Below are 21,982 nucleotides of genomic sequence, written 5' to 3'. Positions count from 1 at the left end.
CTGTACTGTGTCTTACTGTCTGAGAGGGGCTGTACTGTGTCTCACTGTCTGAGTAGGGCTGTACTGTGTCTTACTGTCTGAGTAGGGCTGTACTGTGTCTTACTGTCTGAGTAGGGCTGTACTGTGTGTTACTGTCTGAGTAGGGCTGTACTGCGTCTTACTGTCTGAGTAGGGCTGTACTGTGTCTCACTGTCTGAGTAGGGCTGTACTGTGTCTTACTGTCTGAGTAGGGCTGTACTGTGTCTTACTGTCTGTGTAGGGCTGTACTGTGTCTAACTGTCTGAGTAGGGCTGTACTGTGTCTTACTGTCTGAGTAGGGCTGTACTGTGTCTTACTGTCTGAGTAGGGCTGTACTGTGTCTTACTGTCTGAGTAGGGCTGTACTGTGTCTTACTGTCTGTGTAGGGCTGTACTGTGTCTTACTGTCTGAGTAGGGCTGTACTGTGTCTCACTGTCTGAGTAGGGCTGTACTGTGTCTCACTGTCTGAGTAGGGCTGTACTGTGTCTCACTGTCTGAGTAGGGCTGTACTGAGTAGGGCTGTACTGTGTCTCACTGTCTGAGTAGGGCTGTACTGTGTCTTACTGTCTGAGTAGGGCTGTACTGAGTAGGGCTGTACTGTGTCTCACTGTCTGAGTAGGGCTGTACTGTGTCTTACTGTCTGAGTAGGGCTGTACTGTGTCTCACTGTCTGAGTAGGGCTGTACTGAGTAGGACTGTACTGTGTGTTACTGTCTGAGTAGGGCTGTACTGTGTGTTACTGTCTGAGTAGGGCTGTACTGTGTGTTACTGTCTGAGTAGGGCTGTACTGAGTAGGACTGTACTGTGTGTTACTGTCTGAGTAGGGCTGTACTGAGTAGGACTGTACTGTGTGTTACTGTCTGAGTAGGGCTGTACTGTGTGTTACTGTCTGAGTAGGGCTGTACTGTGTCTTACTGTCTGAGTAGGGCTGTACTGTGTCTTACTGTCTGAGTAGGGCTGTACTGTGTCTCACTGTCTGAGTAGGGCTGTACTGTGTCTTACTGTCTGAGTAGGGCTGTACTGTGTCTTACTGTCTGAGTAGGGCTGTACTGAGTAGGGCTGTACTGTGTGTTACTGTCTGAGTAGGGCTGTACTGTGTCTTACTGTCTGAGTAGGGCTGTACTGTGTCTCACTGTCTGAGTATGGCTGTACTGTGTCTCACTGTCTGAGTAGGGCTGTACTGTGTAGGGCTGTACTGTGTCTTACTGTCTGAGTAGGGCTGTACTGTGTCTTACTGTCTGAGTAGGGCTGTACTGTGTCTCACTGTCTGAGTAGGGCTGTACTGTGTCTCACTGTCTGAGTAGGGCTGTACTGAGTAGGGCTGTACTGTGTCTTACTGTCTGAGTAGGGCTGTACTGTGTCTTACTGTCTGAGTAGGGCTGTACTGTGTCTCACTGTCTGAGTAGGGCTGTACTGTGTAGGGCTGTACTGTGTGTTACTGTCTGTGTAGGGCTGTACTGTGTAGGGCTGTACTGTGTCTCACTGTCTGAGTAGGGCTGTACTGTGTCTTACTGTCTGAGTAGGGCTGTACTGTGTAGGGCTGTACTGTGTCTTACTGTCTGAGTAGGGCTGTACTGTGTGTTACTGTCTGTGTAGGGCTGTACTGTGTCTCACTGTCTGAGTAGGGCTGTACTGTGTAGGGCTGTACTGTGTCTCACTGTCTGAGTAGGGCTGTACTGTGTCTTACTGTCTGAGTAGGGCTGTACTGTGTCTCACTGTCTGAGTAGGGCTGTACTGTGTCTCACTGTCTGAGTAGGGCTGTACTGTGTCTCACTGTCTGAGTAGGGCTGTACTGTGTCTCACTGTCTGAGTAGGGCTGTACTGTGTCTTACTGTCTGAGTAGGGCTGTACTGTGTCTCACTGTCTGAGTAGGGCTGTACTGTGTCTCACTGTCTGAGTAGGGCTGTACTGTGTCTCACTGTCTGAGTAGGGCTGTACTGTGTCTCACTGTCTGAGTAGGGCTGTACTGTGTCTCACTGTCTGAGTAGGGCTGTACTGAGTAGGGCTGTACTGTGTCTCACTGTCTGAGTAGGGCTGTACTGTGTCTCACTGTCTGAGTAGGGCTGTACTGTGTCTCACTGTCTGAGTAGGGCTGTACTGAGTAGGGCTGTACTGTGTCTCACTGTCTGAGTAGGGCTGTACTGTGTCTCACTGTCTGAGTAGGGCTGTACTGTGTCTCACTGTCTGAGTAGGGCTGTACTGAGTAGGGCTGTACTGTGTCTCACTGTCTGAGTAGGGCTGTACTGTGTAGGGCTGTACTGTGTCTTACTGTCTGAGTAGGGCTGTACTGTGTAGGGCTGTACTGTGTCTTACTGTCTGAGTAGGGCTGTACTGTGTAGGGCTGTACTGTGTCTCACTGTCTGAGTAGGGCTGTACTGTGTCTCACTGTCTGAGTAGGCCTGTACTGTGTCTTACTGTCTGAGTAGGGCTGTACTGTGTAGGGCTGTACTGTGTCTCACTGTCTGAGTAGGGCTGTACTGTGTCTCACTGTCTGAGTAGGCCTGTACTGTGTCTTACTGTCTGAGTAGGGCTGTACTGTGTCTTACTGTCTGAGTAGGGCTGTACTGTGTCTTACTGTCTGAGTAGGGCTGTACTGTGTCTTACTGTCTGAGTAGGGCTGTACTGTGTCTTACTGTCTGTGTAGGGCTGTACTGTGTCTTACTGTCTGAGTAGGGCTGTACTGTGTCTCACTGTCTGAGTAGGGCTGTACTGTGTCTCACTGTCTGAGTAGGGCTGTACTGAGTAGGGCTGTACTGTGTCTCACTGTCTGAGTAGGGCTGTACTGTGTCTTACTGTCTGAGTAGGGCTGTACTGAGTAGGGCTGTACTGTGTCTCACTGTCTGAGTAGGGCTGTACTGTGTCTTACTGTCTGAGTAGGGCTGTACTGTGTCTCACTGTCTGAGTAGGGCTGTACTGAGTAGGACTGTACTGTGTGTTACTGTCTGAGTAGGGCTGTACTGTGTGTTACTGTCTGAGTAGGGCTGTACTGTGTGTTACTGTCTGAGTAGGGCTGTACTGAGTAGGACTGTACTGTGTGTTACTGTCTGAGTAGGGCTGTACTGAGTAGGACTGTACTGTGTGTTACTGTCTGAGTAGGGCTGTACTGTGTGTTACTGTCTGAGTAGGGCTGTACTGTGTCTTACTGTCTGAGTAGGGCTGTACTGTGTCTTACTGTCTGAGTAGGGCTGTACTGTGTCTCACTGTCTGAGTAGGGCTGTACTGTGTCTTACTGTCTGAGTAGGGCTGTACTGTGTCTTACTGTCTGAGTAGGGCTGTACTGAGTAGGGCTGTACTGTGTGTTACTGTCTGAGTAGGGCTGTACTGTGTCTTACTGTCTGAGTAGGGCTGTACTGTGTCTCACTGTCTGAGTATGGCTGTACTGTGTCTCACTGTCTGAGTAGGGCTGTACTGTGTAGGGCTGTACTGTGTCTTACTGTCTGAGTAGGGCTGTACTGTGTCTTACTGTCTGAGTAGGGCTGTACTGTGTCTCACTGTCTGAGTAGGGCTGTACTGTGTCTCACTGTCTGAGTAGGGCTGTACTGAGTAGGGCTGTACTGTGTCTTACTGTCTGAGTAGGGCTGTACTGTGTCTTACTGTCTGAGTAGGGCTGTACTGTGTCTCACTGTCTGAGTAGGGCTGTACTGTGTAGGGCTGTACTGTGTGTTACTGTCTGTGTAGGGCTGTACTGTGTAGGGCTGTACTGTGTCTCACTGTCTGAGTAGGGCTGTACTGTGTCTTACTGTCTGAGTAGGGCTGTACTGTGTAGGGCTGTACTGTGTCTTACTGTCTGAGTAGGGCTGTACTGTGTGTTACTGTCTGTGTAGGGCTGTACTGTGTCTCACTGTCTGAGTAGGGCTGTACTGTGTAGGGCTGTACTGTGTCTCACTGTCTGAGTAGGGCTGTACTGTGTCTTACTGTCTGAGTAGGGCTGTACTGTGTCTCACTGTCTGAGTAGGGCTGTACTGTGTCTCACTGTCTGAGTAGGGCTGTACTGTGTCTCACTGTCTGAGTAGGGCTGTACTGTGTCTCACTGTCTGAGTAGGGCTGTACTGTGTCTTACTGTCTGAGTAGGGCTGTACTGTGTCTCACTGTCTGAGTAGGGCTGTACTGTGTCTCACTGTCTGAGTAGGGCTGTACTGTGTCTCACTGTCTGAGTAGGGCTGTACTGTGTCTCACTGTCTGAGTAGGGCTGTACTGTGTCTCACTGTCTGAGTAGGGCTGTACTGAGTAGGGCTGTACTGTGTCTCACTGTCTGAGTAGGGCTGTACTGTGTCTCACTGTCTGAGTAGGGCTGTACTGTGTCTCACTGTCTGAGTAGGGCTGTACTGAGTAGGGCTGTACTGTGTCTCACTGTCTGAGTAGGGCTGTACTGTGTCTCACTGTCTGAGTAGGGCTGTACTGTGTCTCACTGTCTGAGTAGGGCTGTACTGAGTAGGGCTGTACTGTGTCTCACTGTCTGAGTAGGGCTGTACTGTGTAGGGCTGTACTGTGTCTTACTGTCTGAGTAGGGCTGTACTGTGTAGGGCTGTACTGTGTCTTACTGTCTGAGTAGGGCTGTACTGTGTAGGGCTGTACTGTGTCTCACTGTCTGAGTAGGGCTGTACTGTGTCTCACTGTCTGAGTAGGCCTGTACTGTGTCTTACTGTCTGAGTAGGGCTGTACTGTGTAGGGCTGTACTGTGTCTCACTGTCTGAGTAGGGCTGTACTGTGTCTCACTGTCTGAGTAGGCCTGTACTGTGTCTTACTGTCTGAGTAGGGCTGTACTGTGTCTTACTGTCTGAGTAGGGCTGTACTGTGTCTTACTGTCTGAGTAGGGCTGTACTGTGTCTTACTGTCTGAGTAGGGCTGTACTGTGTCTTACTGTCTGTGTAGGGCTGTACTGTGTCTTACTGTCTGAGTAGGGCTGTACTGTGTCTCACTGTCTGAGTAGGGCTGTACTGTGTCTCACTGTCTGAGTAGGGCTGTACTGAGTAGGGCTGTACTGTGTCTCACTGTCTGAGTAGGGCTGTACTGTGTCTTACTGTCTGAGTAGGGCTGTACTGAGTAGGGCTGTACTGTGTCTCACTGTCTGAGTAGGGCTGTACTGTGTCTTACTGTCTGAGTAGGGCTGTACTGTGTCTCACTGTCTGAGTAGGGCTGTACTGAGTAGGACTGTACTGTGTGTTACTGTCTGAGTAGGGCTGTACTGTGTGTTACTGTCTGAGTAGGGCTGTACTGTGTGTTACTGTCTGAGTAGGGCTGTACTGAGTAGGACTGTACTGTGTGTTACTGTCTGAGTAGGGCTGTACTGAGTAGGACTGTACTGTGTGTTACTGTCTGAGTAGGGCTGTACTGTGTGTTACTGTCTGAGTAGGGCTGTACTGTGTCTTACTGTCTGAGTAGGGCTGTACTGTGTCTTACTGTCTGAGTAGGGCTGTACTGTGTCTCACTGTCTGAGTAGGGCTGTACTGTGTCTTACTGTCTGAGTAGGGCTGTACTGTGTCTTACTGTCTGAGTAGGGCTGTACTGAGTAGGGCTGTACTGTGTGTTACTGTCTGAGTAGGGCTGTACTGTGTCTTACTGTCTGAGTAGGGCTGTACTGTGTCTCACTGTCTGAGTATGGCTGTACTGTGTCTCACTGTCTGAGTAGGGCTGTACTGTGTAGGGCTGTACTGTGTCTTACTGTCTGAGTAGGGCTGTACTGTGTCTTACTGTCTGAGTAGGGCTGTACTGTGTCTCACTGTCTGAGTAGGGCTGTACTGTGTCTCACTGTCTGAGTAGGGCTGTACTGAGTAGGGCTGTACTGTGTCTTACTGTCTGAGTAGGGCTGTACTGTGTCTTACTGTCTGAGTAGGGCTGTACTGTGTCTCACTGTCTGAGTAGGGCTGTACTGTGTAGGGCTGTACTGTGTGTTACTGTCTGTGTAGGGCTGTACTGTGTAGGGCTGTACTGTGTCTCACTGTCTGAGTAGGGCTGTACTGTGTCTTACTGTCTGAGTAGGGCTGTACTGTGTAGGGCTGTACTGTGTCTTACTGTCTGAGTAGGGCTGTACTGTGTGTTACTGTCTGTGTAGGGCTGTACTGTGTCTCACTGTCTGAGTAGGGCTGTACTGTGTAGGGCTGTACTGTGTCTCACTGTCTGAGTAGGGCTGTACTGTGTCTTACTGTCTGAGTAGGGCTGTACTGTGTCTCACTGTCTGAGTAGGGCTGTACTGTGTCTCACTGTCTGAGTAGGGCTGTACTGTGTCTCACTGTCTGAGTAGGGCTGTACTGTGTCTCACTGTCTGAGTAGGGCTGTACTGTGTCTTACTGTCTGAGTAGGGCTGTACTGTGTCTCACTGTCTGAGTAGGGCTGTACTGTGTCTCACTGTCTGAGTAGGGCTGTACTGTGTCTCACTGTCTGAGTAGGGCTGTACTGTGTCTCACTGTCTGAGTAGGGCTGTACTGTGTCTCACTGTCTGAGTAGGGCTGTACTGAGTAGGGCTGTACTGTGTCTCACTGTCTGAGTAGGGCTGTACTGTGTCTCACTGTCTGAGTAGGGCTGTACTGTGTCTCACTGTCTGAGTAGGGCTGTACTGAGTAGGGCTGTACTGTGTCTCACTGTCTGAGTAGGGCTGTACTGTGTCTCACTGTCTGAGTAGGGCTGTACTGTGTCTCACTGTCTGAGTAGGGCTGTACTGAGTAGGGCTGTACTGTGTCTCACTGTCTGAGTAGGGCTGTACTGTGTAGGGCTGTACTGTGTCTTACTGTCTGAGTAGGGCTGTACTGTGTAGGGCTGTACTGTGTCTTACTGTCTGAGTAGGGCTGTACTGTGTAGGGCTGTACTGTGTCTCACTGTCTGAGTAGGGCTGTACTGTGTCTCACTGTCTGAGTAGGCCTGTACTGTGTCTTACTGTCTGAGTAGGGCTGTACTGTGTCTCACTGTCTGAGTAGGGCTGTACTGAGTAGGGCTGTACTGTGTCTCACTGTCTGAGTAGGGCTGTACTGTGTCTCACTGTCTGAGTAGGGCTGTACTGAGTCTTACTGTCTGTGTAGGGCTGTACTGTGTCTTACTGTCTGTGTAGGGCTGTACTGTGTCTCACTGTCTGAGTAGGGCTGTACTGTGTCTCACTGTCTGAGTAGGGCTGTACTGTGTCTTACTGTCTGTGTAGGGCTGTACTGTGTCTTACTGTCTGAGTAGGGCTGTACTGTGTCTTACTGTTTGAGTAGGGCTGTACTGTGTCTCACTGTCTGAGTAGGGCTGTACTGTGTAGGGCTGTACTGTGTGTTACTGTCTGAGTAGGGCTGTACTGTGTCTTACTGTCTGAGTAGGGCTGTACTGTGTCTTACTGTCTGAGTAGGGCTGTACTGTGTCTCACTGTCTGAGTAGGGCTGTACTGTGTCTTACTGTCTGAGTGGGGCTGTACTGTGTCTTACTGTCTGAGTAGGGCTGTACTGTGTCTTACTGTCTGAGTAGGGCTGTACTGTGTCTTACTGTCTGAGTAGGGCTGTACTGTGTCTTACTGTCTGGGTAGGGCTGTACTGTGTCTCACTGTCTGAGTAGGGCTGTACTGTGTCTTACTGTCTGAGTGGGACTGTACTGTGTCTCACTGTCTGAGTAGGGCTGTACTGTGTCTTACTGTCTGTGTAGGGCTGTACTGTGTCTTACTGTCTGAGTAGGGCTGTACTGTGTCTCACTGTCTGAGTAGGGCTGTACTGTGTCTCACTGTCTGAGTAGGGCTGTACTGTGTTTCACTGTCTGAGTAGGGCTGTACTGAGTAGGGCTGTACTGTGTCTTACTGTCTGAGTAGGGCTGTACTGAGTAGGGCTGTACTGTGTCTCACTGTCTGAGTAGGGCTGTACTGAGTAGGGCTGTACTGTGTCTCACTGTCTGAGTAGGGCTGTACTGTGTCTTACTGTCTGAGTAGGGCTGTACTGAGTAGGGCTGTACTGTGTCTCACTGTCTGAGTAGGGCTGTACTGTGTCTTACTGTCTGAGTAGGGCTGTACTGTGTCTCACTGTCTGAGTAGGGCTGTACTGTGTCTCACTGTCTGAGTAGGGCTGTACTGTGTCTCACTGTCTGAGTAGGGCTGTACTGAGTAGGGCTGTACTGTGTCTTACTGTCTGAGTAGGGCTGTACTGAGTAGGGCTGTACTGTGTCTCACTGTCTGAGTAGGGCTGTACTGAGTAGGGCTGTACTGTGTCTCACTGTCTGAGTAGGGCTGTACTGTGTCTTACTGTCTGAGTAGGGCTGTACTGAGTAGGGCTGTACTGTGTCTCACTGTCTGAGTAGGGCTGTACTGTGTCTTACTGTCTGAGTAGGGCTGTACTGTGTCTCACTGTCTGAGTAGGGCTGTACTGAGTAGGACTGTACTGTGTGTTACTGTCTGAGTAGGGCTGTACTGTGGGTTACTGTCTGAGTAGGGCTGTACTGTGTGTTACTGTCTGAGTAGGGCTGTACTGAGTAGGACTGTACTGTGTGTTACTGTCTGAGTAGGGCTGTACTGAGTAGGACTGTACTGTGTGTTACTGTCTGAGTAGGGCTGTACTGTGTGTTACTGTCTGAGTAGGGCTGTACTGTGTCTTACTGTCTGAGTAGGGCTGTACTGTGTCTTACTGTCTGAGTAGGGCTGTACTGTGTCTCACTGTCTGAGTAGGGCTGTACTGTGTCTTACTGTCTGAGTAGGGCTGTACTGTGTCTTACTGTCTGAGTAGGGCTGTACTGAGTCTCACTGTCTGAGTAGGGCTGTACTGTGTGTTACTGTCTGAGTAGGGCTGTACTGTGTCTTACTGTCTGAGTAGGGCTGTACTGTGTCTCACTGTCTGAGTATGGCTGTACTGTGTCTCACTGTCTGAGTAGGGCTGTACTGTGTCTTACTGTCTGAGTAGGGCTGTACTGTGTCTCACTGTCTGAGTAGGGCTGTACTGTGTCTCACTGTCTGAGTAGGGCTGTACTGTGTCTCACTGTCTGAGTAGGGCTGTACTGTGTCTCACTGTCTGAGTAGGGCTGTACTGTGTCTTACTGTCTGAGTAGGGCTGTACTGTGTGTTACTGTCTGAGTAGGGCTGTACTGTGTGTTACTGTCTGAGTAGGGCTGTACTGTGTCTTACTGTCTGAGTAGGGCTGTACTGTGTGTTACTGTCTGAGTAGGGCTGTACTGTGTCTTACTGTCTGAGTAGGGCTGTACTGTGTCTCACTGTCTGAGTAGGGCTGTACTGTGTCTTACTGTCTGAGTAGGGCTGTACTGTGTCTTACTGTCTGAGTAGGGCTGTACTGTGTCTCACTGTCTGAGTAGGGCTGTACTGTGTCTCACTGTCTGAGTAGGGCTGTACTGTGTAGGGCTGTACTGTGTGTTACTGTCTGAGTAGGGCTGTACTGTGTCTTACTGTCTGAGTAGGGCTGTACTGTGTCTTACTGTCTGAGTAGGGCTGTACTGTGTCTCACTGTCTGAGTAGGGCTGTACTGTGTCTTACTGTCTGAGTAGGGCTGTACTGTGTCTTACTGTCTGAGTAGGGCTGTACTGTGTCTCACTGTCTGAGTAGGGCTGTACTGTGTCTCACTGTCTGAGTAGGGCTGTACTGTGTAGGGCTGTACTGTGTGTTACTGTCTGAGTAGGGCTGTACTGTGTGTTACTGTCTGAGTAGGGCTGTACTGTGTGTTACTGTCTGAGTAGGGCTGTACTGTGTCTTACTGTCTGAGTAGGGCTGTACTGTGTGTTACTGTCTGAGTAGGGCTGTACTGTGTCTTACTGTCTGAGTAGGGCTGTACTGTGTCTCACTGTCTGAGTAGGGCTGTACTGTGTCTCACTGTCTGAGTAGGGCTGTACTGTGTCTCACTGTCTGAGTAGGGCTGTACTGTGTGTTACTGTCTGAGTAGGGCTGTACTGTGTCTTACTGTCTGAGTAGGGCTGTACTGTGTCTCACTGTCTGAGTAGGGCTGTACTGTGTCTCACTGTCTGAGTAGGGCTGTACTGAGTAGGGCTGTACTGTGTAGGGCTGTACTGTGTCTCACTGTCTGAGTAGGGCTGTACTGTGTCTCACTGTCTGAGTAGGGCTGTACTGTGTCTTACTGTCTGAGTAGGGCTGTACTGTGTAGGGCTGTACTGTGTCTTACTGTCTGAGTAGGGCTGTACTGTGTCTCACTGTCTGAGTAGGGCTGTACTGAGTAGGACTGTACTGTGTCTTACTGTCTGAGTAGGGCTGTACTGTGTCTCACTGTCTGAGTAGGGCTGTACTGTGTCTCACTGTCTGAGTAGGGCTGTACTGTGTCTTACTGTCTGAGTAGGGCTGTACTGTGTAGGGCTGTACTGTGTCTTACTGTTTGAGTAGGGCTGTACTGTGTGCTCCAGGTATGTCCATTCTGACGCCTGCTCTTCCAGCTCCGCCCTCACTCTGACGTTGTAATTCTTTAAAAGGTCATCCAGCGGAATGTCCAGGGGGCACGCCATGGCAACGGGGTTGCTGCAGTTACAGGGTTGCCACCATGACTCACTACATCACAAGAGGACACATCATCACTTCTCCTCCCTTCTCTCACTCTCTCCTTCTCTCCTTCACTCTCTCTCTTTTTCTCTCTCATTCACTCTCTCTCTCCTTCTCTCCTTCACTCTATCTCTCCTTCTCTCCTTCACTCTCTCTCTCCTTCTCTCCTTCACTCTATCTCTCCTTCTCTCTTCACTCTCTCTCTCCTTCACTCTCTCTCTCCTTCACTCTCTCTCTCCCTCTCTCCTTCACTCTCTCTCTCCTTCACTCTCTCTCTCCTTCACTCTCTCTCTCCTTCTCTCCTTCCCTCTCCTTCACTCTCTCTATTTTTCTCTCTCCTTCACTCTCTCTCTCTTCTCTCCTTCCCTCCCTCTCTCCTTCTCTCCTTCACTCTCCTTCACTCTCTCTATTTTTCTCTCTCCTTCACTCTCTCTCTCCTTCTCTCCTTCACTCTCTCTCTCCTTCTCTTCTTCACTCTCTCTCTCCTTCTCTCCTTCACTCTCTCTCTCCTTCTCTCCTTCACTCTCTCTCTCCTTCTCTCCTTCACTCTCTCTCTCCTTCTCTCTCTCACGCTCTCTCTCCTTCACTCTCTCTACTTCACTCTCTTTCACACTTTCTTTCAATCCCTCCAACTCATCCTGCTTTTGCTCTACTTATCACATTCTCTTCTTATCCCTGTACCCCATCCAGTCATCCAGCCATCCAACCATCCATCCAGTCATCCAGTCATCCAACCATCCATCCAGTCATCCAGCCATCCATCCAGTCATCCATCCAGTCATCCATCCAGTCATCCCGTCATCCAGCCAACCAGTCATCCAGCCATCTAGTCATCCAGCCATCTAGTCATCCAGTCATCTAGTCATCCAGCCATCTAGTCATCCAGCCATCTAGTCATCTAGTCATCCAGTCATCCAGCCATCATTTATTGTTATGGCGCATACTCTTGGAACTTTATTAAAAGACTCCATATTTACACTCCATTTGACTCTCCTGCGCCTGACTTCCCTGCCACCTATTACACCTATGCATGACAGAATCTCTGACCAATATATATGAAGTCAGCAGGAGAAGACACTATACCCATGGACCTGGAGGAACGCGTTCAGGAACAAGCGAGGGAGCTTGACTGTATCAGCTCCGTCATGGAGCACATTGTCCAGAAAATGGATCGCTGGGAGAGCCGGGAGTTTCTCCAGCGCCACCACCACCACAACCGGAATCTCCCGTGAACGTTTGTTCCTCTCCGGAATCGAGGATCCATTTATCCCTACCCACGGGATACAACGGAGATACTGCCGGCTACCAGGGTTTCCTCCTCAAGCTAAACTTATATCTAGCCACGGCCTCCCAGTACCATCTGACCGTGAGAAGAGTTACGCCCTCGTCTCATGCCTCACCGGGAAAGCCCTGGAATGGGCCAGCGCTGTGTGTAGTAGGGAGGATGCGGCGTTGGACCATTTTGAGGAGTTCACCTGCCAGTTCCGGATAGTATTCGATCACCCACCTGAAGGCAAAGCAGCGGGTGAGCTTCTCTATCATCTGAGGCAGGAGACGAGGAGTGCACAGGATTTTGCTTTGGAGTTTAGGACCTTGGCTGCCGGCGCTGGATGGAGCGACAGAGCCCTGACCGACCGTTACCGTTGTAGTTTACGCAAGGACGTCCGTCGGGAGCTGGCCTGTAGAGACACCACCCTCACCTTCGACCAGCTGGTGGACATGTCCATCAAGCTGGACAACATGCTGGCTACTCGTGGACGTCTAGATCGGGGTCTGGTTGTTCCATCCTCCCGCACCCTCTCTCCCGAACCTATGGAATTGGGAGAGATGGTGCGCAGGGAGACCGGAGGGGGTTCCCGCTCGAGCACCATTCATGGTCGCAGAGGGCACACTGCTGGTCAGTGCCGGGTTGGTTCCTCTGGGAATAGAGAGGGGAGGCAGGGCATTCTGGCGTCACCCCAGGTGAGTAGGCACCATTCTCATCTGCTGCACTATGTTTGTCTCTGTCTCTTTTCCTGATTTTTTTACTGCATTCCCAGTATAAGGCACTAGTAGATTCAGGTGCGGCTGGGAATTTCATTAATAAAAGTCTAGCTCATAGTTTAGGGATCCCTATTGTTCCTGTGGATATGCCTATCCCTATTCATGCCTTAGATAGTCGACCATTAGGGTCAGGGTTTATCAGGGAGGTCACCGCACCTTTGTGTATGATAACGCAGGAGGGTCACAAGGAGAAGATTAGTCTTTTCCTTATTGATTCTCCTGCGTATTCTGTGGTGCTAGGCCTACCCTGGTTAGTTTGTCATAACCCCACTGTTTCTTGGCCACAGAGGGCTCTCACGGGGTGGTCGCGAGAATGCTCAGGTAGGTGTTTAGGGGTTTCCGTTGGTGCTACTACTGTGAAAAGTCCAGACCAGGTCTCCACCGTGCGCATTCCCCCGAATATGCCGATTTGGCTCTCGCCTTCTGTAAAAAGAAGGCGACTCAATTACCACCCCATCGACGGGGGATTGTGCGATAGATCTCCTGGTAGACGCTGCATATCCCAAGAGTCACGTGTATCCCCTGTCGCAAGCGGAGACTGAGGCTATGGAGACTAATGTCTCTGAATCCCTGCATCAGGGGTTCATTCAGCCATCCATTTCACCCGTCTCCTCGAGTTTCTTTTTTGTGAAGAAAAAGGATGGCGGTTTACGCCCGTGCATTGATTATCGAGGTCTTAATAAAATCACAGTGAAATATAGCTACCCGCTACCTCTGATCAATACGGTTATTGAGTTAATGCACGGGGCACGTTTTTCACAAAATTGGATCTCAGGAGTGCGTACAATCTGGTGCGTATTAAGAAGGGTGATGAGTGGAAGACGGCATTTAGCACTACCTCAGGTCGTTATGAGTACCTGGTCATGCCATATGGGTTGATGAATGCTCCATCAGTTTTCCAATCATTTGTAGATGAGATCTTCAGGGACCTGCAGGGTGTAGTGGTGTATATCGATGATATTCTGATATACTCTGCTACACGCGCCGAGCATGTGTCCCTGGTGCGCAGGGTGCTTGGTCGCCTGTTGGAGCATGATCTATATGTCAAGGCTGAGAAATGCTTGTTTTTCCAACAATCCATCTCCTTCCTAGGGCATCGGATTTCAACTTCAGGAGTGGAGATGGAGAGCGACCGCATTACAGCCGTGCGTAATTGGCCGACTCCAACCACGGTAAAGGAGGTGCAGCGTTTTTTGGGTTTTCCAATTACTACCGGAAGTTTATCCGGGGTTTTGGTCAGGTGGCAGCTCCCATTACCTCGCTGCTACAGGGGGCCCGGTGCGCTTGCAGTGGTCGGCTGAGGCAAACAGGGCTTTTGAGCACCTGACGACTCTGTTTACCTCGGTGCCTGTGCTGGCTCATCCGGATCCCTCTTTGCCATTCATAGTGGAGGTGGACGCATCCGAAGCTGGGATAGGAGCAGTGCTCTCTCAGCGTTCGGGTACGCCACTGAAGCTTCGCCCCTGTGCTTTCTTTTCGAAGAAGCTCAGCCCAGCGGAGCGAAACTATGATGTGGGGAACCGAGAGCTGTTAGCTGTCGTAGAAGCCTTGAAGGTGTGGAGGCATTGGCTTGAGGGGGCTAACCACCCTTTTCTCATCTGGACTGACCACCGCAATCTGGAGTACATCCGGCAGGCGAAGAGATTGAATCCTCGCCAGGCAAGGTGGGCCATGTTTTTCACTCGTTTTGTGTTTACTCTTTCTTACAGACCAGGCTCCCAGAACGTTAAGGCAGACGCATTGTCTCGGCTGTATGACACAGAGGAGCGGTCCATGGATCCCACTCCCATACTCCCAGCTTCGTGTCTGGTGGCGCCGGAGGTGGGAGCTGGACGCGGACATTGAGCGGGCAGAGCCTTCTCCCCTGAGTGTCCAGCTGGTCGTCTGTACGTTCCGTCTGCTGTCCGCGACCGATTGAAATATTGGGCTCACACGTCACCCTCCTCTGGTCATCCTGGGATAGGTCGGACGATGCGCTGTCTTGAAGGAAGGTACTGGTGGCCCACTTTAGCTAAGGATGTGAGGATTTATGTTTCTTCCTGTTCGGTGTGCGCCCAGTGCAAGGCTCCTAGACACCTGCCCAGAGGTAAGCTACAACCTCTACCCGTTCCTCAACGGCCATGGTCGCACCTGTCGGTGGATTTTTGACTGATCGTCCACCTTCACAGGGTTACACCACGATCCTGGTCGTTGTGGATCGGTTTTCAAAGTCCTGTCGTCTCCTCCCTTTGCCCGGTCTCCCTATGGCCTTACAAACTGCAGAGGCCCTGTTTACACACGTTTTCCGGCACTATGGGGTGCCTGAGGATATAGTGTCCGATCGGGGTCCCCAGTTCACATCAAGGGTCTGGAAGGCGTTCATGGAGCGTCTGGGGATCTCGGTTAGTCTTACCTCAGGTTAACGGCTGCCCAGGGCTCCGGGCAGCCGAGCGGAAATGGAGGAAAACTCGCCTCCCTGCGGACCTGGCATCCTTTCACTCCCTCCTCTCTACATTTTCCTCCTCTGTCTCTGCTGCTAAAGCCACTTTCTACCATTCTAAATTCCAAGCATCTGCCTCTAACCCTAGGAAGCTCTTTGCCACCTTCTCCTCCCTCCTGAATCCTCCCCCCCCTCCCTCCTCCCTCTCTGCAGATGACTTCGTCAACCATTTTGAAAAGAAGGTCGATGACATCCGATCCTCGTTTGCTAAGTCAAACGACACCGCTGGTTCTGCTCACACTGCCCTACCCTATGCTCTGACCTCTTTCTCCCTCTCTCTCCAGATGAAATCTCGCGTCTTGTGACGGCCGGCCGCCCAACAACCTGCCCGCTTGACCCTATCCCCTCCTCTCTTCTCCAGACCATTTCCGGAGACCTTCTCCCTTACCTTACCTCGCTCATCAACTCATCCCTGACCGCTGGCTACGTCCCTCCCGTCTTCAAGAGAGCGAGAGTTGCACCCCTTCTGAAAAAACCTACACTCGATCCCTCCGATGTCAACAACTACAGACCAGTATCCCTTCTCTCTTTTCTCTCCAAAACTCTTGAGCGTGCCGTCCTTGGCCAGCTCTACCGCTATCTCTCTCAGAATGACCTTCTTGATCCAAATCAGTCAGGTTTCAAGACTAGTCATTCAACTGAGACTGCTCTTCTCTGTATCACGGAGGCGCTCCGCACTGCTAAAGCTAACTCTCTCTCCTCTGCTCTCATCCTTCTAGACCTATCGGCTGCCTTCGATACTGTGAACCATCAGATCCTCCTCTCCACCCTCTCCGAGTTGGGCATCTCCGGCGCGGCCCACGCTTGGATTGCGTCCTACCTGACAGGTCGCTCCTACCAGGTGGCGTGGCGAGAATCTGTCTCCTCACCACGCGCTCTCACCACTGGTGTCCCCCAGGGCTCTGTTCTAGGCCCTCTCTTATTCTCGCTATACACCAAGTCACTTGGCTCTGTCATAACCTCACATGGTCTCTCCTATCATTGCTATGCAGACGACACACAATTAATCTTCTCCTTTCCCCCTTCTGATGACCAGGTGGCGAATCGCATCTCTGCATGTCTGGCAGACATATCAGTGTGGATGACGGATCACCACCTCAAGCTGAACCTCAGCAAGACGGAGCTCCTCTTCCTCCCGGGAAGGACTGCCCGTTCCATGATCTCGCCATCACGGTTGACAACTCCATTGTGTCCTCCTCCCAGAGCGCTAAGAACCTTGGCGTGATCCTGGACAACACCCTGACGTTCTCAACTAACATCAAGGCGGTGTCCCGTTCCTGTAGGTTCATGCTCTACAACATCCGCAGAGTACGACCCTGCCTCACACAGGAAGCGGCGCAGGTCCTAATCCAGGCACTTGTCATCTCCCGTCTTGATTACTGCAACTCGCTGTTGGCTGGGCTCCCTGCCTGTGCCATTAAACCCCTACAACTCATCCAGAACGCCGCAGCCCGTCTGGTGTTCAACCTTCCCAAGTTCTCTCACGTCACCCCGCTCCTCCGCTCTCTCCACTGGCTTCCAGTTGAAGCTCGCATCCGCTACAAGACCATGGTGCTCGCCTACGGAGCTGTGAGGGGAACGGCACCTCAGTACCTCCAGGCTCTGATCAGGCCCTACACCCAAACAAGGGCACTGCGTTCATCCACCTCTGGCCTGCTCGCCTCCCTACCACTGAGGAAGTACAGTTCCCGCTCAGCCCAGTCAAAACTGTTCGCTGCTCTGGCCCCCAATGGTGGAACAAACTCCCTCACGACGCCAGGACAGCGGAGTCAATCACCACCTTCCGGAGACACCTGAAACCCCACCTCTTCAAGGAATACCTAGGATAGGGTAAGTAAGGGTAAGTAATCCTTCTCACCCCCCTTCCCCCAACAAGATTTAGATGCAAGTGGCTGTTCCACTGGTTGTCATAAGGTGTATGCACCAATTTGTAAGTCGCTCTGGATAAGAGCGTCTGCTAAATGACTTAAATGTAAAAATGTAAATGTAAATGTAAATGTAAATGTTTTCACCCCGAGAGTAATGGGCAGGTGGAGAGAGTTAACCAGGATGTGGGTAGGTTTCTGCGGTCTTATTGCCAGGATCGGCCGGGGGAGTGGGCGAAGTTCGTGCCCTGGGCAGAGATGGCTCAGAACTCGCTACGTCACTCCTCCACTAACCTTACTCCCTTTCAATGTGTATTAGGGTATCAGCCGGTTCTGGCTCCTTGGCATCAGAGCCAGACCGAGGCCCTTGCGGGACAATTGGTTTCGCACGCTGAGGAAACCTGGGAGGCAGCCCACGTCCACCTTCAGCGTGCCATAAGGCGCCAGAAAATTGCCGCAGACCGTCGCCGCAGTGAGGCCCCAGTGTTCGCACCCAGGGGACAGGGTCTGGCTCTCGACCCGAAACCTGCCCCTTCGCCTGCTCTGCCGGAAGCTGGGTCCGCGGTTTGTGGGGCCATTTAAAGTCCTGAGGAGAGTGAACCCACTCTACCGTATTAATCCTCGTTCCATGTGTCTCTCCTCAGGCCGATGGTGGCTGGCCCGCTCCAGGAGGCTGAAGTGCGTGATGTTCCTCCGCCTCCTCTAGACATCGAGGGGGTTCCGGCGTACTCTGTTCGATCCATTTTGGATTCGAGGCGTCGGGCGAGGGGCCTTCAGTACCTCATGGACTGGGAGGGGTACGGGCCGGAGGAGAGATGCTGGGTTCCCGGTGGAGGACGTGTTAGATCCTTCCATGTTATCAGAATTCCACCGTCTCCATCCGGACGCCTGCACCTCGCCGCAGCTGGAGCCGCGCGTCAGGGGGGGTACTGTCACGACTTCTGCCAAAGTCGTTGCCTCTCCTTGTTCGGGCGGTGCTCGGCGTTCGACGTCACGGGTCTTCTAGCCATCATTGATCCTTTTTTTCATTTTCCATTGGTTTTGTCTTGTCTTCCCACACACCTGTTTTCTATCCCATTCATTACCTGTTGTGTATTTAACCCTCTGTTTCCTCATGTCTTTGTCAGAGATTGATTTGTTGTCAGTGTAGTGTTATTGTTTGTATAGGTGCGCGTCGGGTCCTCGTACCCATGTTTTGTTTGTTTGTACATTTATTGTTATGGAGCATACTCTTGGAACTTTATTAAAAGACTCCATATTTACACTCCATTTGACTCTCCTGCGCCTGACTTCACTGCCACCTATTACACCTACACCCAGTTATCCAGCCATCCAGTCATCCAGTCATCCAGTCATCCAGCCATCCAGTCACCCAGTCATCCAGTCATCCAGCCATCCAGTCATCCAGTCATCCAGTCATCCAGCCATCCAGCCATCCATCCATCCAGTCTTCTAGTCATCCAGCCATCCGGTCATCTAGTCATCCAGTCTTCTAGTCATCTAGTCATCCATCCATCCAGTCATCCAGTCATCCATCCATCCAGTCATCCAGTCATCTAGTCATCCATCCATCCAGCCATCCAGTCATCTAGTCATCCATCCATCCAGTCATCCAGTCATCCATCCATCCAGTCTTCTAGTCATCTAGTCATCCATCCATCCAGTCATCCAGTCATCCATCCATCCAGTCATCCAGTCATCCAGTCATCTAGTCATCCATCCATCCAGTCATCCAGTCATCCATCCATCCAGTCATCCATCCATCCAGTCATCCAGTCATCCATCCATCCAGTCATCCAGTCATCCAGTCATCCAGTCATCCATCCATCCAGTCTTCTAGTCATCTAGTCATCCATCCATCCAGTCATCCAGTCATCCATCCAGTCATCCAGTCATCCAGTCATCTAGTCATCCATCCATCCAGTTATCCAGTCATCCATCCATCCGGTCATCCAGCCATCCAGTCATCTAGTCATCCATCCATCCAGTCATCCAGTCATCCATCCATCCAGTCATCCAGTCATCCATCCATCCATCCAGTCTTCTAGTCATCCATCCATCCGGTCATCCAGCCATCCAGTCATCTAGTCATCCATCCATCCAGTCATCTAGTCATCCATCCATCCAGTCATCCAGTCATCCAGTCATCCATCCATCCAGTCTTCTAGTCATCCATCCATCCGGTCATCCAGCCATCCAGTCATCTAGTCATCCATCCATCCAGCCATCCAGTCATCCAGTCATCCAGTCATCTAGTCATCTAGGCCTCCAGACTGGTGTCATCCAGTCATCCAGTCATCCAGTCATCCAGTCATCCAGCCATCTAGTCATCCAGCCATCCAGCCATCTAGTCATCCAGACTGGTGTCATCTAGTCATCTAGTCATCTAGTCATCCAGTCATCCATCCATCCAGTCATCCAGTCATCTAGTCATCCATCCATCCAGTCATCCAGTCATCCATCCATCCAGCCATCCAGTCATCCAGTCATCCAGTCATCTAGTCATCTAAGCCTCCAGACTGGTGTCATCTAGTCATCCAGTCATCCAGTCATCCAGCCATCTAGTCATCCAGCCATCCAGCCATCTAGTCATCCAGACTGGTGTCATCTAGTCATCTAGTCATCCAGTCATCTAGTCATCCAGTCATCCAGTCATCCATCCATCTAGTCATCCAGTCATCCAGTCATCCAGTCATCTAGCCATCCAGTCATCTAGCCATCCAGTCATCCAGTCATCCAGCCATCTAGTCATCCAGTCATCCAGTCATCCAGCCATCTAGTCATCTAGTCATCCAGTCATCCAGTCATCTAGCCATCCAGTCATCTAGCCATCCAGTCATCCAGTCATCCAGCCATCCAGCCATCTAGTCATCCAGCCATCCAGCCATCTAGTCATCCAGACTGGTGTCATCTAGTCATCCAGTCATCCAGACTGGTGTCATCTAGCCATCCAGTCATCTAGCCATCCAGTCATCCAGTCATCCAGCCATCTAGTCATCCAGTCATCCAGTCATCCAGCCATCTAGTCATCTAGTCATCCAGTCATCCAGTCATCTAGCCATCCAGTCATCCATCCATCCATCCATCCATCCATCCATCCAGTCATCCAGCCATCCAGCCATCTAGTCATCCAGCCATCCATCCATCCAGTCATCCAGCCATCCAGCCATCTAGTCATCCAGCCATCCAGTCATCTAGTCATCTAGTCATCTAGTCATCTAGTCATCCATCCATCCAGCCATCTAGTCATCCAGCCATCCAGCCATCTAGTCATCCAGCCATCCAGCCATCTAGTCATCCAGCCATCCATCCATCCAGTCATCCATCCATCCAGTCATCTAGTCATCTAGTCATCCAGTCATCCAGCCATCCAGTCATCTAGTCATCTAGTCATCTAGTCATCTAGTCATCCAGCCATCTAGTCATCCAGCCATCCAGTCATCCATCCATCCAGTCATCCATCCATCCAGTCATCCATCCATCCAGTCATCCAGCCATCCAGCCATCCAGTCATCTAGTCATCTAGTCATCTAGTCATCCAGTCATCCAGCCATCCAGTCATCCAGTCATCCAGTCATCTAGTCATCCAGCCATCTAGTCATCCAGCCATCCAGTCATCCATCCATCCAGTCATCCATCCATCCAGTCATCCATCCATCCAGTCATCCAGCCATCCAGCCATCCAGCCATCCAGTCATCTAGTCATCTAGTCATCTAGTCATCCAGCCATCCAGTCATCCAGCCATCCAGTCATCTAGTCATCTAGTCATCTAGTCATCTAGTCATCCAGCCATCTAGTCATCCAGCCATCCAGTCATCCATCCATCCAGTCATCCATCCATCCAGTCATCCAGCCATCCAGCCATCCAGCCATCCAGTCATCCAGTCATCTAGTCATCTAGTCATCCAGTCATCCAGCCATCCAGTCATCCAGTCATCCAGTCATCTAGTCATCCAGCCATCTAGTCATCCAGCCATCCAGTCATCTAGTCATCTAGTCATCTAGTCATCTAGTCATCCATCCATCCAGTCATCTAGTCATCCAGCCATCCAGTCATCTAGTCATCTAGTCATCTAGTCACCCAGCCATCCAGTCATCTAGTCATCTAGTCATCTAGTCATCTAGTCATCTAGTCATCCATCCATCCAGTCATCCAGCCATCCAGCCATCTAGTCATCTAGTCATCTAGTCATCTAGTCATCTAGTCATCTAGTCATCCATCCATCTAGTCATCCATCCATCCAGTCATCCAGCCATCCAGTCATCCAGTCATCTAGTCATCTAGGCCTCCAGACTGGTGTCATCTAGTCATCCAGTCATCCAGTCATCCAGTCATCCAGCCATATAGTCATCCAGACTGGTGTCATCTAGTCATCTAGTCATCCAGTCATCTAGTCATCCAGTCATCCAGTCATCCATCCATCTAGTCATCCAGTCATCTAGCCATCCAGTCATCTAGCCATCCAGTCATCCAGTCATCCAGCCATCTAGTCATCCAGTCATCCAGTCATCCAGCCATCTAGTCATCTAGTCATCCAGTCATCCAGTCATCTAGCCATCCAGTCATCTAGCCATCCAGTCATCCAGTCATCCAGCCATCCAGCCATCTAGTCATCCAGCCATCCAGCCATCTAGTCATCCAGACTGGTGTCATCTAGTCATCCAGTCATCCAGACTGGTGTCATCCAGCCATCCAGCCATCTAGTCATCTAGTCATCTAGTCATCTAGTCATCTAGTCATCTAGTCATCCATCCATCTAGTCATCCATCCATCCAGTCATCCAGCCATCCAGTCATCCAGTCATCTAGTCATCTAGGCCTCCAGACTGGTGTCATCTAGTCATCCAGTCATCCAGTCATCCAGTCATCCAGCCATCTAGTCATCCAGACTGGTGTCATCTAGTCATCTAGTCATCCAGTCATCTAGTCATCCAGTCATCCAGTCATCCATCCATCTAGTCATCCAGTCATCCAGTCATCCAGTCATCTAGCCATCCAGTCATCTAGCCATCCAGTCATCCAGTCATCCAGCCATCTAGTCATCCAGTCATCCAGTCATCCAGCCATCTAGTCATCTAGTCATCCAGTCATCCAGTCATCTAGCCATCCAGTCATCTAGCCATCCAGTCATCCAGTCAT

General features: G+C 50.9%; 1 protein-coding gene across 1 annotated transcript in view; it reads right to left on the bottom strand.

Annotated features, from left to right (window-relative positions):
- The window catches only part of LOC118381722 (uncharacterized), a gene marked incomplete at its 3' end in the record, with an annotated part of 35,644 nt that overhangs the window by 10,643 nt on the left and 3,019 nt on the right, over nt 1–21,982 (bottom strand). Inside the window, exon 2 of the mRNA XM_052517395.1 lies at nt 10,292–10,434. Within this exon, the coding sequence (XP_052373355.1) occupies nt 10,292–10,434 (143 nt within the window). The remainder of the gene's footprint in view (nt 1–10,291; nt 10,435–21,982) is intronic.

Source organism: Oncorhynchus keta, unplaced genomic scaffold (assembly GCF_023373465.1).
Source record: "Oncorhynchus keta strain PuntledgeMale-10-30-2019 unplaced genomic scaffold, Oket_V2 Un_scaffold_7763_pilon_pilon, whole genome shotgun sequence".
Taxonomy (NCBI): domain Eukaryota; kingdom Metazoa; phylum Chordata; class Actinopteri; order Salmoniformes; family Salmonidae; genus Oncorhynchus; species Oncorhynchus keta.
Note: the sequence above shows the minus strand (reverse complement) of the source record. Positions and strands in the feature narration are given on the sequence as shown.